The sequence below is a fragment of the Salvia miltiorrhiza genome, chromosome 4, assembly GCF_028751815.1.
Source record: "Salvia miltiorrhiza cultivar Shanhuang (shh) chromosome 4, IMPLAD_Smil_shh, whole genome shotgun sequence".
NCBI classification, from domain to species: Eukaryota; Viridiplantae; Streptophyta; class Magnoliopsida; order Lamiales; family Lamiaceae; genus Salvia; species Salvia miltiorrhiza.
Genome location: NC_080390.1, coordinates 32,953,544 through 32,971,661, shown reverse-complemented (window position 1 = coordinate 32,971,661; position 18,118 = coordinate 32,953,544). Strand labels below are relative to the sequence as shown.

General features: G+C 36.3%; 1 protein-coding gene across 1 annotated transcript; it reads right to left on the bottom strand.

The window, feature by feature from the left end:
* Positions 1-8,093: 8,093 nt before the first annotated feature.
* On the bottom strand, positions 8,094-12,059 carry LOC131021198 (nucleobase-ascorbate transporter 6-like). The gene is made up of 14 exons (XM_057950297.1): positions 11,643-12,059; positions 11,333-11,456; positions 10,732-10,829; positions 10,474-10,647; positions 10,260-10,360; positions 10,095-10,170; positions 9,956-10,015; positions 9,650-9,834; positions 9,482-9,578; positions 9,227-9,372; positions 9,050-9,141; positions 8,883-8,960; positions 8,636-8,796; positions 8,094-8,541 (listed from the first exon to the last, which is right to left on the bottom strand). The coding sequence occupies exons 2-14, from the start codon at positions 11,421-11,423 to the stop codon at positions 8,323-8,325; spliced, it is 1,578 nt and encodes a 525-aa protein (XP_057806280.1). The 5' UTR covers positions 11,424-11,456; positions 11,643-12,059; the 3' UTR covers positions 8,094-8,322.
* Between the last annotated feature and the right edge of the window lie 6,059 nt (positions 12,060-18,118).

Genomic DNA, 18,118 nt, shown 5'->3' with positions numbered 1-18,118 from the left:
ATGCCCCTTAATTTTGAATGGATTCTTTTATTAATATATAATTTCATGTCTAATTTGACATTACTACATATTTTTAGATATAATGGATAGGGGTTATTGCGGGAAAATCCATCAGAATTTTTCATTTTCTGATATGTATCATGACCCCTCAATTTGACGTCTAAATCTATCAATTTATAATTTAATTTGATTTTTCCCATAATTTACAAGTCCCCCCAAATTGATACTGACGTGGATACCGAAAGTGCCAGTGTGTATTAACCGGTGTCCTTACTAAACGACGTCACTTTCAAAAAGGAAATACGACGCCATTTCAATCAAATTAACTTTCAAAATCTCCTTCTGCCATGAAATTAGGTTTTACGGGTTAGATTATGCAAGTAGGAGTAGAAAAAAGGATTCTTCACAGATTCACGCTCGTCGTCTGCAAACTTTCAAGGGAGGTCGAGGTTCATGGATACTGATTCATGCTCATCATCTGGTGCTAGGTATTCACTTGAAATTTCTCAAATTTGCTACCACCAAGTTGCTACAATGATGCGAACATCACACTCAGAGAAGAATCTGGAATGAAGATATTGCGTTTGTCATCGCCAAGGGGTAAGATTTAGAATAATCGACTTGATGGTAGTCAAGTCCTATATTTCCTACTGTAAATTCTTCAATTTTGTTTTTTGTGTAGCAGTCGAAGGAGGATTGTAGATTCCGGAATTGGATAGATCCTGAATTAACCCCACACTACAAGATGTGTTTTTGGAAGATTAAGAACGAAAGAGATAATGCGCAAAGGCTACTTGACATTCAAGGTTTGGAATTCAATTTTTCGAATGAAGATTCACAAGGAAATGATGAAGACAATCAACTGAAGATGTTCAAGAAGACAATAGATGATAGCCTTAAACGTATGGAAATAATGTTTAGAATGACGTTTGTGGTGTTGTTCCTTGTTGTGTTGAAGATCTTGTTTTCGTAGGATTGGTGGTGTTTGAATGTTATCATCTTGTTGCATTTTGTTGTAGTTTTGGAACTTTTGATGCATTTTGTTGAAGATCTTCATATATTGTTATATTTAGTTCATATATCCTAACAAATGTATTAATAAACATGATAGCAAATAATAAAGAGTTAATAGCTGCTATAAACATAAAGGCTCAAGCCTGGAAATCATTTCACATTTCATACCATAATCATAAGGTTTTGTTACAAGAAAAAGATTGGAAATAACATGAGTTTGAGACTGCATTCAAACATAATCAAGTACAAAAAACATGAGTATATCATATCTCATACATCCACAAGGAAAAAAACACAAAAATCACTTCAAATCTCCAGTAGGATTGAACATTTTTTGAAGTCAGTCTGCATTCCTACTCTCTTGAGTAGGCTACACTTGACTTACTCCACTGCCTTGTGTAGGCTCCTGTCCCTCACTTGGTTTAGATGATGAAGCCTTTGCCTTGGTTTTCTTATTTTCCCATTTTCTATAGCCCATGTCCTAAGCGGCTTCCTACACTAGGATTGTTAGGTCCCGAAAGGTCTAGAATAGGTGTATGGGGGGAGGGAATACACCTATAGGCTATTTTTCAAAACACACAGAACAACCTTTGTCGTTAACTGATATTGACAGTTAGAGAAAACTCAGTTAAGCAAAGGTTGAAGACTGATACTGAAATTACTTCAGTAAAGATATCAGTTAGGCTCAAGGCTTTAACTGATATTCGCGTAGAGCTTCAGTCTTGATTTTAAAACAGAGAAGTGTTATGAATCTTATTGATTATTCGGAGATTTATTAGTTAGACTAATAACACTGGCAGCCGAAAAGTTATCTTTTGAAAAAGCCTTTGATTATCACGTTGTCAGATTATAGTTTCACTTTGCAGTTAATCAGTTTCAGTTAAAGATATGTTTATGCACAAATAAGAAAGTAAAACTGAAAGCGATAAACGACAAAGGATTTTTACGTGGTTCAGAACAAGTTCCTACGTCCACGGTCAGTTGATCACACTGACAAACACTCTGGACTTGTGCTTACGGGTGCACTGAAAATCAGATTTTCAGTACCAACACACTGGGTTGAATTTCTCGCTCACTCTTAGCACGCTAAGACACCACAATGCCTTTTCAGCGGATAACTAAGATCTCTTGGAGTCAGAACACTGGTCTGAACTCCGCTCTACTCAAACACTCTTTTCGCTCAGTTGAAAGGAGGTTCGAAATACCAACTAGATCACAGAGAACATGCTCTCTGTAATCGAAACTTAGGCTTTGGATAATACAAGATATTTGCCTAAGGATCTAAGAGAATGTATGAAATCAGTAGTCTGATTTAGGGCTTTGGGTATTCTCTTCTTCGATTCAAATCTTTGAAGGCTTTGAATGGCTGAGTTGCAATTTTGGCAGCGTTTCAGCTTGTGCTTTTGAATCGGTGAAGGTTGAAGTGATTCTCAAGCTCTATTTATAGAAGAGGTCTTGAATAGATTCGTTGGCGGAGATGGTTTTCAAGAATTCATCCGTTGTGAGAGTAATTTGAATTTGGCTGAGGCTTCAATCTTCGAGGTTCCTTGTTTGGTGAGAAACGACGTCTCAGGTACATGAGGTAAGGCGCCTCTGAAAAGTAATCACCAAAAAAGGATGCTCTGCAAAGAAAGAACGATCCTCAATATCTCTGCATTTAATGCTGTTGTACTTGAAAGTGCGTGGCTTCCTTTTAACTCTGGAGTTTCAGTTCGAGGAAGAATGTCAACTTATACTTGACTTTAGTATCAGTTCGCTAAGTCCACGTAGCCAGCATTTGATGAATCAGTCATAACTGATTCTTCAGTTGAGAAACTCGTTCAGTGAAAACATCAGTATTTGACTTAGCCTTTTATTGAAACTTCAGTTGAGTTCTTCATTCTTCAGTCATCAGTCCTTCAGTCTTCAGTCTTCAGTCTTCAGAACACTAGATAAACTAGAAAGTGAACTCCAACAGTTGAGTTCATAAAGTTCTAGTCTATTACAAAGAAAACCTAAGGATTTTGGTATCATCAAAACTAGGGCTAAGATATTTCATTAAGTTCCCAACAGGGATCCACTCTCAAACCACATCCCTAACTCAATCTTAAGGTCTTTGTGTTTACATTTAGGATCATAGACAATCCTAGGCCTTTTGGTCTTTACAGGCTCATCCTCTTCTTCAGTGTCAGAAGTGTATACCTCACCATCACTTTCAGCATATTCAGATACAACATCTTCCTCACCATCTTTTTCATTAGGCCTTACATAATTATCTATATAATCAAACATTTCATCATCATTCATATTAACATTAGCTTCTATATCATCATCATCTAAATTCCCCTCACCATCACCACTACCATCTGGTTGATCCCCACCCTCTGGATTCCCATCATTCTCATCACTGACATCTGCCTCTTTAAATCCCTCTACCACATCTTTACCCTTGTAATCTATAGCTTGTGATTTACTACCCTCACCCGGAGTACCTACTAATCCTTCGACCACAGTTTTACTACCCTCAACCGAAGTTCCTGCAGAACTTCTTCCCCCATCAACAAAGACATGCAAAGATCTCAAGTTAAAGGATAAAAAAGTTAACATTTCCAATACCTCCTTATCACTTCTTATTATCCTAAATGAATTTTTGTTAGGAATTTGGTAATGCAATTTATCCCAACTTATGAACCCTGATTTCTCCACTAGTTCTACAAGGTCAAAGTACTCAAATCTGTCGGGGTCTAAGTCATAGTGCCCATCGAATTTATCATCTTTAAATTCACAGAAAGCACGATGATGAACAAATACAGCAAACCTATCACTGCACAGCAAAATCGTAAAAAATGGAGTTTAGTTGACTGCTTAACCCAAAACCCTAATGGTAATCGTGATTAGCATTGAAAAATCACGTTTTACTATTAAGAAAACATTAAAAATCTGAAAATTGTGCTCAGTTCATTTTTTATTCCAATACAGTCACCAAAAGTATAAAAAAAATTAAAACTAAGGGGACCTATTTGTTCCCCATCAGCCCCAAAGCTTTAAACCACCACACCTTCCTTCATCGTGCTGTCCTTGTCGCACAGTGAATGAATTCTTGGATCAATCAACGAAATCACACTTTAACTTTTGTTTAGTAGTGATAATAAGGTTTATCTGCAGAAAAAATGAAGAACTTGAATGCGACTTTTCGTTTCTTACTCTTCAAACCGTATATATTATTCTAAGTAAGATTTGGAGGGAGATTAGTCAGCATGAAACGGTGTCGACGTCGTTTCATTCTGATAAAGCAAAAAATAAAATAAAACAGTACTAACATAAATACGCATCAGAATCGATTTTGCCACATATGAGCCACGTTAGTTTCAATTTCACCGGAGCTTCTCGTTTGGGGAAAAATCAGATTAAATTATGAATTGATAGATTTAGAAGTCAAATTGAGGGGTCATGATAAATATCAGATAATGAAAATTTCTGATGGATTTTCCCGCAATAACCGATAATGGATATGGCAATATTTTTTTTTCCATTTTATCAATTACTTTTTTGTCGAATTTTACTGTTTCTTCTGAAAGTACAACATTTTAATTGTTGGATTTCTCATTCTAGCTACCAAATATTGTACATCGCAATCTGAAGCAAATGCTGCCTTTTTCTTTTTCTTTTTATTTTACAAATTACATAAATAAATAAAGAAAATTTAAAAACACACGACGAAGGACTTGAACTCAAGACCTCACATCTTGAGTTTAATCTTCTATCGCTAGACCAACACATGCACACTAAAATAATTTTTTTCCTTCTAGGAAAAAAATAATAACAAAATACTTCATAGATTCATAAAAAAATATTTGGACATTGACAAAAATTAATTCATTTATATCTGTGGATAATATATACCCCAGTAACCCCACCATATGGTGAGTCATTTCTCCGTCTACAATACAATTAATTACCATTACTGACATCGTTAAAAAAAATTACCATTAATAACACTACTTAATTTTTAGATGTTACTTTTTCTCAACTTATAATATATTAAACTATTTTTATTAAAATTAATAATTTCTCATTTTAAGATTAATTTTTGTGACGAAGGGAATATGAGCATAGAATCCATCTAAAAAATATTACTACGGAGTATTATAAATTAGTCAATTTTACTATCAAAATCAAATCTTTCCGAATTGACAAAATCCGGATCCACCCCAAGCGGGCATAAACATATTGTAGGGCCGGATTTAAACCAAATTCATTTCCATTTATAACCAAAGTTTGGAATTAATCATTGCTTCAAAACTATTTCAAATTTCAAAATACATGTGCTGTTTAGCCTGCAGAGATCCATTTCTAGAAGAAAAAGAAATACAAATTTAAAAACGTCCTCTCCAATTAATTTTTTAATTAGTTATGGTACGGTTCAGTACTTTTGTTTCTAGTGAGATCAAATGAGCGAAGATGTCAAGTTGTTTGGTGTAAAGAATCTTATTTTGGTGAGGAAAGTTCGTAGTTCCTAATTTAATTAATTAACATTAGATAATAATAATATGTTTGCATATATATGTATGTATACCTACTTCAATTCTCTAACATTAATTGGATGCGCATTACACGAATCTGGTCCGATTATATTTTTATTCAATTGCACCTTAATGCTATACACCTGAGCCATTTAATATAATTTTCGAAAAATATTTAAATTTCTTTTGCTTTATTACTTTTATTGGGTATCTTTTATTTTTTGTGAGTTCAGGTGGGGGAATTTAGAGCTTATAGTTCTAGTAATAATCACAATTCCAAAAATACATTACAAGTTTTTGTCGGCTAATTATTTGATCTGTAACAAAATGAACAAGGCATTGTTAAAATAATGAATATTTTGTCAAATGTAGAACATGATCTCAAACTCAAAATCCAAATGTGATTATGCTCTTAAAAAAAAAATCCAAATGTGATTAGAAAAAATCCCAAAAATAATACTCCATTCATCCATAAAAAGTGTGTGATGGAGTGGAGGGCACATATTTAATAAAAAAATTGAAAGATGTAATTTTAGTGTTAAAGGGTATTATTGGACCCACTAAATTATAAAAGTAAAGGGCGAGTATTTTGTAAATATTGAGTGAATGAAGTTTAAAGTATAAATGAAGTTTCTGAAAAAGGAAAATAAACAATTTTTACGGATAAATGAAAATAGTAGTAATAAACATACAATTTTTGTGGACGGATGGAATATGTAAAGTGATATTATTGGTGGTTGGGAGCTTGGAAACAAACAAAGAGGAGTAGATCAAGTGGTTTCCTTCCAAATGAAAACAAAGAAAATCGCAATAATTTTTAAAAAAATTCCTCAATTAATTTTGTGAGGTTTTTCTGTCTTCAGATCAGACGAATGACAATTCACAGTGGTCCACATATTTTATAAATGAAAATTCAATTAAATATCACTATAATTTGGTCACACAATCTTCTGGATTATTTAAAAATTAGATTGCGGTGGTGCTTTTGAAAGCAAAAAAATCTTGAATCAGTACATGCACCACTTTTCGCTTTAATAGTTTCTGATTTATGAGACAAAGCTGCAAACTTCTTCACTGTGTTATTAGATGGTAAGGAGAATGTAACTACTAATAATATTGATGATAATAATAATAATAATAATAATAATAATAATAATAATAATAATAATAATAATAATATATTTTATTGGGGGATATAAATGAAAAAATACTTCAAACATAAGAAATATAAAATGAAATTAAAAAAAAAAACGAAAATACTTCAAACATAAGATATATACTCCTATATTAATTGATACAAGGCCACCAAAATTAAGGTTTTAAATTTTGTATTATTTGGATTATATATAAATGTGGAAATAATTATTTGTTCTTTTAGATGGATGATTCTTGAACACTATTTATGTCAATTAAACGAAGTCAACATTTCAAAAAAAAAAAAAGGCTTTTTTATGATTTTCCTCCAACACCTTTAGGTCGAGACATACATGCATCATGTAAAAAATTGGTGATATTTTCAATTAATATATATAATATGGTACCATTATAAATGTAGCTTTATCGGATATAACTAGAGTATAGTCTAATAATTTAGGCCTCACGCAATAATACAAGTGGTTAGCCACCCAAAAATAAAATATAGAAATTAAATAAGTGTTTAAGACAAACGAAAACCTGGATGTTTCATCCCACTCTCACATCATAATTCAATTCACGCTTGGTTTTGGACTTTGGTACAAATACATGGGATCTTCAAACCATACTATTACAGGAAAGTTATCAGCTTTTCTTTAGGGATGTTTTATTTGCCTGTCTTTCAATCTGAATAATTATAAATTTGTTTTATTTTTATTTATATCGTTGCTCACTTTGGACATAAATCAGCTTGCGTGTGAGAATAAAACTTCTATTTTTTGTATTTGATTCTACTGTAAAGATATTTTCTAAATTAATTTCGTGCTCTGTATATATATAGCAGCCAAAATCTCTTCTTTTTCTTTTACGTGAATTTAAGTGGTTGTGGTCAACATTTAAACTTGCCCCCTAATAGACTGGTCTTGCATATAGGATTTTCTATTGTTAATTGATTTTGTATCTTTATTATTATATTGTGAGTGAAAAATTATCCACACATAATTTGCTGAAAAATATCAATTAGAAATTTAGACGTCAATAAAAACAATACAACTTTATTTATATAGCTTAATTAAATATCCTGGTAATATAATAATATGGGGATCGTGTAATTCTAATGTTTATTTTCTACATATTACATCATTTTAAGATTTATAATTTTTTTATTCTATAATAAACATTTGCTAGAATATAGTGTATTTATATATTTCAATTGTTTTTTTATTAGTATTTTTGGTGACCAATAAAGCCCACAATTGCTAGCTGAAATTATTATGCACAACTTAGAGAAGCCCAAATACTTCTATGTCATCCAATTTTCCCAATCTTACATCATAATGGGCTTGTTGTGGACATTTGGGCTTCTCAAAATACCTCTAAAATTTCACTCATTGATTTTCAAACAGTTCCAAACATGGGTGTAACTGAATCGAGCCGAATATCTTTTCTCGAGCTCCAACACCTCATGTGATTATTAACTAAATCAAGCTCGATCGAGCTCTTATCGAGCACATTTTACACAATGAAAAGCAGCAATCTTGCCTCATTGCTGCTACATTTATACAGTGAGCAATGTTGACAGGCAGCAACAAGAAAATGTTCCACACAGCAAAATGAAACATTTGAAAAGAAACAACGGCTATAAAGTTTGTCCAATGAGCTCAGAAATGAGTCAAACAGATGGGAAATATTTGTTGAGATTGAAAGGAAGGGAATAGAACTCCTCACTCCTATTATCAGTCTTGAAATCCTTGAACTTATCCCACCAATGCTTGCCTCTGTCCTTCCTTATCTGAGGATCCTTCTTGTCTAGTGTGTTGTCGAAGAGGAACGCCAGCACCCCGGCCACGAAGGCCTTGGAGGCGAAGGGCACGTTCACCATGTCGTTGAACTGCCAAGAAACCAATCAAAATAATCAGTGATCGAACAGCACTACTTCATGTTGATCTTGATCAAGACCAAGAGTAGTTAGTAGCTGCACGTACCCATCTCCCCGACGTGTGTGTGGGGCCGTATCCTTTGATGGCGGTGTACTCGTTGAAGTATTGAGCCACAGACAAGCCCAGAAAAGTGGGAACAGCTAGTATGAATTTGTTTCTGAAGCTGTTGAGCTGGCAGAATTGGAGGAAAGCTAGGCCACCAACACCTGTTTTGCAGATGTAACAATCTTGTTTTAAGTCATATGAAAAAAACTAAGATGTTGATGCAGTTTTGAAGTACTCAAATGCTCACCAAAATACCCAAAGAAGACACAGTAGAAAGCAGCCACAATAGGCATTGGGATTGAAGCAAAAACTGCTCCAAATTTGCCTGCCAACAACATGTGCATATATATATATAAATTGATGTTTAATTTGTTCATTTCCTAATCTGAGTAGAAGAATTCCAAGATAGGTTACCAAGAACAGAGAAGAAAAGCATGAAACCAGCAGATATCTGCACCGTCCTTCGACTGCCAACGCGAGTCATTGCTATAAGGCCTGCATTCTCTCTACAAGAGAAGTAAACTAGTATCATATATAGCTTGACATAGGAGCATTGTCTTGTTTGTTAAAGATCAAAATCTTTTAGTTTACATGGATACTGATGATCCGTTTCCGGTTCCAAATAAACCGGACAGCAAGGTGGCGACGCCCTGCCAGCCTATGCCACGGCTCAGAATGGACGGTGGCAACGGGGTTGCACTAGCATATCTAGACAGCCCAATGAAGCCACCAGTTGCCTACACTTGCCATAAAAAGCACAAATGATGATTACATTTTTGGAGAATTCAAGGAAACACAGCAAGCAAGATTCTTGTTTTGAAGAGAAATAATCAGACAGCATAGTACCTCAACAAGAGCAACGAATGCAGCCATCATCATCGCGAAACATTCACCAGCATCAAACGAAGGCGCTCCCCATTGAAAGGGATACGGCACTCTTATCCTGCACGATTCAAAGCTCGTTATCTGTACAACTTCATAGAAAATCATCAATAAGCAGAAATTTGAACACACCAAGGAGCAGCACTGATGAGTCCAGAATGATCAGTTCTACAGCTTGCTTGAGTCTGTGGTGATGCTCCGTCGTAGGCACCACCAATGGTGAGTATGTGCGCGTAGATCCACACAATTGACACGGTAATAAGAACTGCAAAGCGTTCGAATATATTCTTTCCTGGTTTAATCAGTTGTGGTAGATACTGCAGTAAAACATTATGTATATCAGTGTCTGCAGTAACAAATGATGATTATGCTGTGGAATCAGTCTTCATGAAAGGAAAGAAAAAGAAAGGAAGTTGAAAAAACCAATTTAGACTATACCTGACCACAGAAAACCAGAAGAACGAGCTCAGGCAGCCCGATTTCAACACATTTGGCAACCTAAACAAGCAAGGGAAGAGAGATCAGATCACAATGGTTTGTAAAGTACAGGTAGGGAGGCGAGGGAGCTTGCACGTACCCCGGGAAAACCGAGTTCATATAGGCCAAAACCAGAAAGAGCAACCAAAGGAACAATTGAAATTGGACTTAGAAACCTGAGATTTGCAATAATTCATGACAAAGTTTAGTAGCTTATATCAAAAGTTGACTGTAGATTAGAGCTTGTAATGGTGTGTAGATTCACCTCACAACGTTCCTCCAAAGACCACTGAATCCTATCACTATCTGAATGGTCGAGGCAACAATAAGCGCGCCTTGTGTGGCCCTCATTATTTTCTTGAACCTCTGCACATATTTGCAGTTAAAACATGCATTAGAATTGAGAACACAAGTGATGTAACGCGTTTTTTGGCTTTTAAGCTGCCTGAAAAAGATTCAGTAGGATCAAGATGAGGAACCATGATAGGATCTGGATCATCCCATCTACCAGATAGGATGATTGAGATTGTGGGCGCAACGAAGGTGTATGAACCTCCGATCACAGCAGGTAATCGAGTTCCAAACCATGTTTGCAGGAGGGTGTTGAGCCCAGCAACAAACAGCAGAGTCTGAATAACTTTTGCTTTCTCCTCCTGAAGAAATGCAAGCAGAGATACTAAGCAACAAGGAATCATATCAAAATTCAGATGCAAGAAAACTGCTTTTGAACGCCTCACGTTTCCTCCTCCCATTTGAGGAACCAATGCAGTCGGTATGAGGACAGTCGTGCCCAGAACCACCAAATAATGTTGAAAACCAAGAAGGATAGCCTCAGCTGCAAAACCAATTGTGCAAACACAGTATTCATGAAGCTCAAGAAACTGAGCAGCCGTAGAATTTTACATTCGAAAGCATGTAAAAGCTAATGACCTCAAATGAAGAAATGAGATGTTTTATCATGTCAATTTGCATACATCAAACTGCTAGATTTTGATGTAAGATTATCTCTGCAGTAACATTGTTTTTTTGTCTTGGAACTATGTTTAGATATTGTGAGGTTAAACATGTATTACATGCTATAAACAGAATTTCGAATTAGGATTCTGATGAATAAATAGATATCAGCAAAAATTTGAACCATTCCACAATAAATCCACGGCTTCACACAGATATATCTAATTTTTTGAACAAAGCTGAAAAGGTTGAATCTCTTTAAACTTTGAGAGAGAGGGAGAGAAAGAGAGGATTATGGCCCAAGAAATCCAGAATCATAGGGAGAGACCATAATATACTAAAAAGTGTATTAAAAACAAATAGTATATATTAAAAAAGACTGACGCCATGGAGGAGGGCTGGTGATGCAGTATGCAACATTTGGAAGTTGATCTTTAGGAGGGTGTGGCGCTGGTTCATCTAGCTTTGCTGCCATTTCTTTGCTTGTTTATTCCCCTTCAATCTCTCTCTGCAAAAATCAAGTTAATCTCTCATTCTTCAGCAGCAAAATGCAGAGGACACAAACACAGAAACAATGCAGATGAAAAAATCATTCATGAAACGTACAAAAAGTAGCAAAAATGAGGAAAAGTCTGCAACTTTATGAGCAGCACAGAAACATAAGAATCAAGATAAGTGTTCATATGCAGCATACCTTTGTTTTCTGCTAATAGTGGAATGAAGAAGGCAACATGAGTTCAGGGGGAAATATGGGAAAAGAATTGTAATAGTGTGTGCCAAGGAAATGTAAAATACTGCAAGAAAATGTAAAATGAATATAAACAGAAAGAAGCCCAGAAAATAAATTCGATAAACTAGAGACCCCACATAAACATAAATTCGAAATCAGGCACAACAAAAAAAAAAGGAGAGAACTTTGTATTTGTAGAGAGGTGGCAATGCTAAGAGAACATTTTCTTGCACAAAGGTGAGGGGAGAAAAGAAGTCTAGAAAAAGAGTGAGCAAAATGTCAAGATAAAAAGATGAAAAACTGGTCCCAAATTTTATACTGCAATCACCACCCTCTCTCTGCAAGTGCAAGAAAAAGGACTGGGAACATAAACTGATGAGAATCTTTTAACAGTGTAGCAAAATTTAATGCCTTATTTAATGTATGGCTTTCTGCAATCACTACTCGTCAACACATATGTGCTCTTGGTTAGATAGAATATTACATCATTGAAATATTTAAATAAACAAATTCCAAGAAAATTCAACGTGTAACCTGCAAGAATTATTTTGCAGTTGCCAAAACTTATTGGTACAGTTAATGACTGTGCTAAGTCAGGTATTCAGTGTTGGAAATATGGTTTTATTGCCATATCTGGAAATTATTATTTAATTAAATATTTATTATTTAATTAAAATAATGATTGGATGTTAATCTACATCTCGAGTAGATCAACGTGATATACTTGAAGTCTCAAAACCGATTTCCGATGAGTGAGATATTGTATGTCAAAGTTTGGATGTTGAAGAGGGAAAATAACATTTGTTATGTTATCCCACATTGGAAAACATAGAGATGTTTTTCATGTATAAGAATAGCAAAGCACATGGAGTTGATAAATTGACTTGTGGGCTTGCTAGTGGGCTTGATCTAAGTACTAGCCTCGCGCGCACACACACGCGCGCCGCCGCCGCCGCCGGACGGACGGACGGACGGGTCGGGTATTCAATGTATTGAATTCATACTTACCACATGTCTATAAATAGACTTGTGGAGAGCATGCAGAAACATAAAACAACACCAACAAATACTGCATTCTGCCAATCCTACACACACACCCTCTGCACAACCTCTAGCTCAGTTCTTGATCCTATTAAGTTCGCCGGAGCTCGCCGGATTGTGGTGCTACATCCGACGAGACGTTGTCGTTTTACCTTTGGGGAAGATACGCCAAACCGAAGAGCACTACCGGGGCGATAATCTTCTTGCGGGAAGAGATTCATCTCGACTCGACTTTGTTTATACGTATAATTTATTTATACAGTGTATTTCAGTTGTATCGAATTATTTGAGTTGTAATTTCTCAAATTATTTACTTTGTAATATTTTCAATTATTTTGAGTTGTAATTTCTCAAAATAAATATTTTGTAATATCTCGATCGTGTACCCAGTCCTAACATTCAGCTGCAGACTGCTATATGCTAATATGAGAAACTATTGATTTCAAAACTGGTCAAAATAATGGCTTTTCGTTTTTCGATAATCTTTCTTTAGAATTATTTGTATTTATTTATTTCAATATTATATGTTTCTGCAAAATACAATTAGCATATGACAGATATATATATCTAAAGATAAAGAAGACATAATTAGAAAAAGTTTGTCATTCTTCATCATTCAATTTCTATTAAGTTCATCAATCAAATACTTTGATTTTATTAGCTCCTGCCTTAATAAATAAAATCATACCATGCAATGATTGGATATTTGAATTTAATCATGCATATTCTATATATTTTATCAGTACATGATATATACAACGAATGGATATTTGGCATGCACGAGTAAAATGCATACATGAGTGATACTAAGTGTGGCGCAATAATCACATACTATATCTTTTGAAATTATACAATATGATATTTCTTTTTCTGATAAAAAAAAAAAGTACTCCATTTAGGTTCATGTTATAGTAGTAAAAAAAGAATATAATGTGTCAGTGTGTGCGTCCGTACAATATATATAAGATTGAAATTAACATATATACTACTCCATTAATTAAAATCGAAGTTTGGGTGTACCCGGTCCTAACAATCGCAAGAAGATTGAAATAAATATTTTGTAATATCTCGATCGTGTACCCGGTCCTAACAATCGCAAGAAGATTATTTCTCTGCCGTTGATACACGTTCGAGAAATGGCTCACACCGACGTCAATATGGACAGCTCCACCACCTCTGCAACCATCGGTTCAACCACGTCGTCAATATTTTCCTCGTTTGCATCAACGGGGGCTTCATCGTCAACATCTAGAACTATTGGTCTTGCCGAGAAACCATCAACGTTCTCAAGCAAGAACTTCAAATATTGGCAAGAGAAGATGCTATTCTACCTCACAACCGTGGGGTTTGCCGGATTCTTAATGGAGGATAAACCTCCAACCCCGAGTGAAGGGGAAGGGGAGACAAGCCAAGAAATTCGTGCCGGATATTTGAACTGGTGCCGCGGCGACTACTTGTGCCGTAACACCGTTCTCATGTCTCTGGACGAACGGCTCTATCGTGTTTTCAAGGTTCATGAAACCGCGAAACAATTGTGGGAGGCCCTTGATCTGAAATATCAAGTGGACAAGGCAAATACTACCAAGTATATTGTCGCCAAATGGTTGGAATATAAAATGGTCGACTCCCGGCCATTGATGGACCAAGTGGAAGAGTTCCAAAATCTTTCACATGAGGTTCAAGCCGAAGGGATGCCCTTGGCGGATGCATTGCTCGTTGCAATCATCATAGAGAAATTACCTCCTAGTTGGAGGAAATTTCAAAACCTTTTGAAGCATGAGCGCTCGGAGATGTCCGTGCCGATATTAATATCCAAGCTTCAAATGGAGGATCACGTGAGAAGTCGTGATCAAAAGGGAAAAACTCCAATGGAGGCAAAGGCCAATCTCGCCGAGAAAGGCGGTCCCTCCAACAAACGTGGTCACCCTAACCCTAATAATAAGGGTAAAGGGAAGCAAAGCGGTAGTCAACCATCAAAGTTTGATGGTGTATGTTATAATTGTGACAAAAAAGGTCACATGGCTAAGGATTGCCGCAAGCCAAAGCGGAAGAAAGCAAATGGCAACGTGAACAACGTCGAGAAGGACTTCGACGATTGGAACCACGATGACTTTGCTGCCATGATCTCCGAGGTGAATCATGTGGACAACCCGAACGCTTGGTTCGTGGACACCGGCGCTACCGTCCATATATGCATAAATCGTGAGTTGTTCCACAACTACAAAGAAGTGGAAAACAAAACGATAATGGAGGCTAGCGAGCGGACATCCAAAGTCCTTGGCATGGGAGATGTGATTCTTCAACTCACGTCGGGCGTGGAGATCACATTAAAAGACGTATTACACGTTCCAACTGTCCGAAAGAATTTAATTTCGGGCTTTAGGCTTACGAATAAGGATTTTGAATTGTTTTTCAAATTTGACTATGTTGTAATACGCAAGTGGGGAAAGTTCCTAGGGAAAGGCTATGCCTCCGAAGGACTTTTCAAACTTGGTGTACGAGCTTGTAAGCCTGCCAAGGCTAAAATCAATAAAGATGCATCAACCTCTTCTGCTTACTTGATTGAGTGTTCTGATTTATGGCATTGTAGACTTGGACATGTTAATCTAAATGCTATAAAGAGATTAGTAAAAATGAATTTACTAAAAGTTGATGAATACAACTCACAAGAAAAATGTGAAGTTTGTGTTGAAGCCAAAATGGCTAAGTTACCGTTTAAATCGGTAAAAAGGAGCACTCAACCATTGGAACTTATTCACACCGATGTTTGTGATTTAAAGTTCGTGCAAACTAGAGGTGGCAAGAAGTACTTTATCACCTTTATAGATGATTGCACAAAGTATTGTTACCTTTACTTATTGAAAAGTAAAGATGAGGCTATTGAAGCTTTTAGAAACTTCAAAAATGAAGCCGAGAATCAACTTGGATGTCGAATTAAGATGGTTCGAAGTGATAGAGGTGGAGAATATGTAGCTCCGTTTGCTGAATTATGCAACGAAAGTGGTATAATCCATCAAACGACGGCTCCTTATTCACCACAATCTAACGGCGTTGCTGAACGCAAGAATCGAACTCTTAAGGAGATGATGAATGCCTTGTTGATTAGTTCAGGATTACCCCAGAACATGTGGGGGGAAGCTGTCTTAACGGCCAACTATATCTTGAACAAGATTCCACTCAAAGGGAAAGATGTAACTCCCTATGAGCTATGGAAAGGAAGGAAACCTTCGTATAAATACCTCAAAGTGTGGGGGTGTTTAGCCAAGGTAGAAGTGCCTTTACCAAAGCAAGTTACAATAGGACCTAAAACGGTGGATTGTATCTTCATTGGTCATGCACTTAATAGCAGTGCCTATCGTTTTATAGTGCACAGATCGGAGATACCTGATATACATGTTGGGACAACGATAGAATCAAGGAATGCTATATTCTTTGAAAATATCTATCCTAACAAGGATAAAGGTACATCGAACTCTAATGATGGAGTTGATGGTGATGCTACAGGTTCTAAACCTATGGAAGTAGCTAGTAATTCTACTCAAGTAGATGATGCCACGGGTTCTAATCATGTACCACCTAATAGGAAAAGACCAAGGTCTAAACCTATGGATGTAGAACCGAGACGTGGGGAACGAGTTAGAAAAGCTAATGTCTATGGACCGGATTATGTTGTCTTGATGCTAGATGGTGAACCGGTGACGATTAAAGAAGCTATGTCTGGCTCAGATGCAGCTCTCTGGAAAGAAGCCATCGATATTGAGATTGATTCCATTATGCAGAATCATACTTGGGTGTTAGTGGATCTACCACCTGGAAGTAAAGCTTTAGGATGCAAATGGATCCTAAAGAAGAAGTACAAATCTGATGGTACTATAGATAAGTACAAAGCCCGACTTGTCGTTCAAGGTTTCAGGCAGAAAGAAGGGTACGATTTCTTCGATACCTATTCACCTGTGACCAGACTAACATCTATTCGGATGCTTCTCGCTATTGCTGCCTTGCACAATCTCGAGATTCACCAAATGGATGTGAAAACTGCGTTCTTGTATGGCGAGTTGGAAGATGAAATATATATGAAGCAACCTGAAGGGTTTGTAGTACCTGGGCAAGAGCACAAAGTATGCAAACTTCAAAGGTCTTTATATGGGTTGAAGCAAGCACCGCTTCAATGGCATTTAAAATTTGACAGTGTAATGTTGTCAAATGGATTCAGAATCAATGAGTGCGATAAATGTGTCTACATTAAGAATTCTAATAATGGATATGTTATTGTTTGTCTTTATGTAGATGACATGCTCATCATGGGAAGTAATTCCCGAGTGATTCAAGAAACCAAAGGCATGCTAAGTAAAAATTTTAGCATGAAAGATATGGGCTTAGCTGATGTTATCCTTGGAATTAAAATTCTAAGAAGACCTGATGGTATTACTATAACACAATCTCACTATGTTGAGAAAGTGTTAAAGAAATTCAACGCTTTTGACAAGCCAATAGCTAAGACACCATGGGAACCTAGTGTGCATTTGAGTGTACACAAAGGAGAACCTGTTGACGCGATAGAATATGCAAAGATTATTGGGAGCTTGTTGTATCTAACAAATTGCACTCGTCCCGATATAGCATGCTCGGTCAACAAGTTGGGCAGCTTTACAGCTAACCCTAGTAATGAACATTGGAAAGCTCTTGAAAGAGTTTTGAGATATTTGAAATATACTCAAAACTATGCGATTCATTATACTAGGGAACCCTCTGTACTTGAAGGGTACTGTGATGCAAATTGGATATCTGATGCCAAAGACTCGTTTTCAACGAGCGGTTATGTATTCACTGTGGGGGGTGGTGCTGTGTCTTGGAAATCCAAGAAGCAAACATGTATTTCTAGATCGACCATGGAATCAGAATTCATAGCTTTGGATAAAGCTGGTGAAGAAGCCGAGTGGCTTAAAAATTTCCTCGAGGATATTCCATGTTGGTCGAAACCTGTGTCGTCCGTAATAATTCATTGTGATAGTCAAGCTGCTATCGGACGAGCACAAAACCATTTGTATAACGGTAAGTCGAGACATATTCGTCGACGTCATAATACCGTGAGACATTTGATCAATAGTGGAGTTATCTCAATTGATTATATAAGATCAATTGATAACATAGCGGATCCTTTGACAAAAAGTATCCATCGAGATCAGATGTATAAACTGTTAGGGGGAATGGGTTTGAAGTCCACAAATTAAGGATAATCATAGTGGCAACCCAACCATGATGACTGGAGGATCCCAAGAACTTGGTTCAATGGGACAACTAAGCTATGAAAATCCGTGTGTTGAACACTCGAATTGCCTATTCCTTGTAGAACAGTGAGTGTTCGGAAACCTGCACGTGGTGAGGTTAAGTCTTTGACT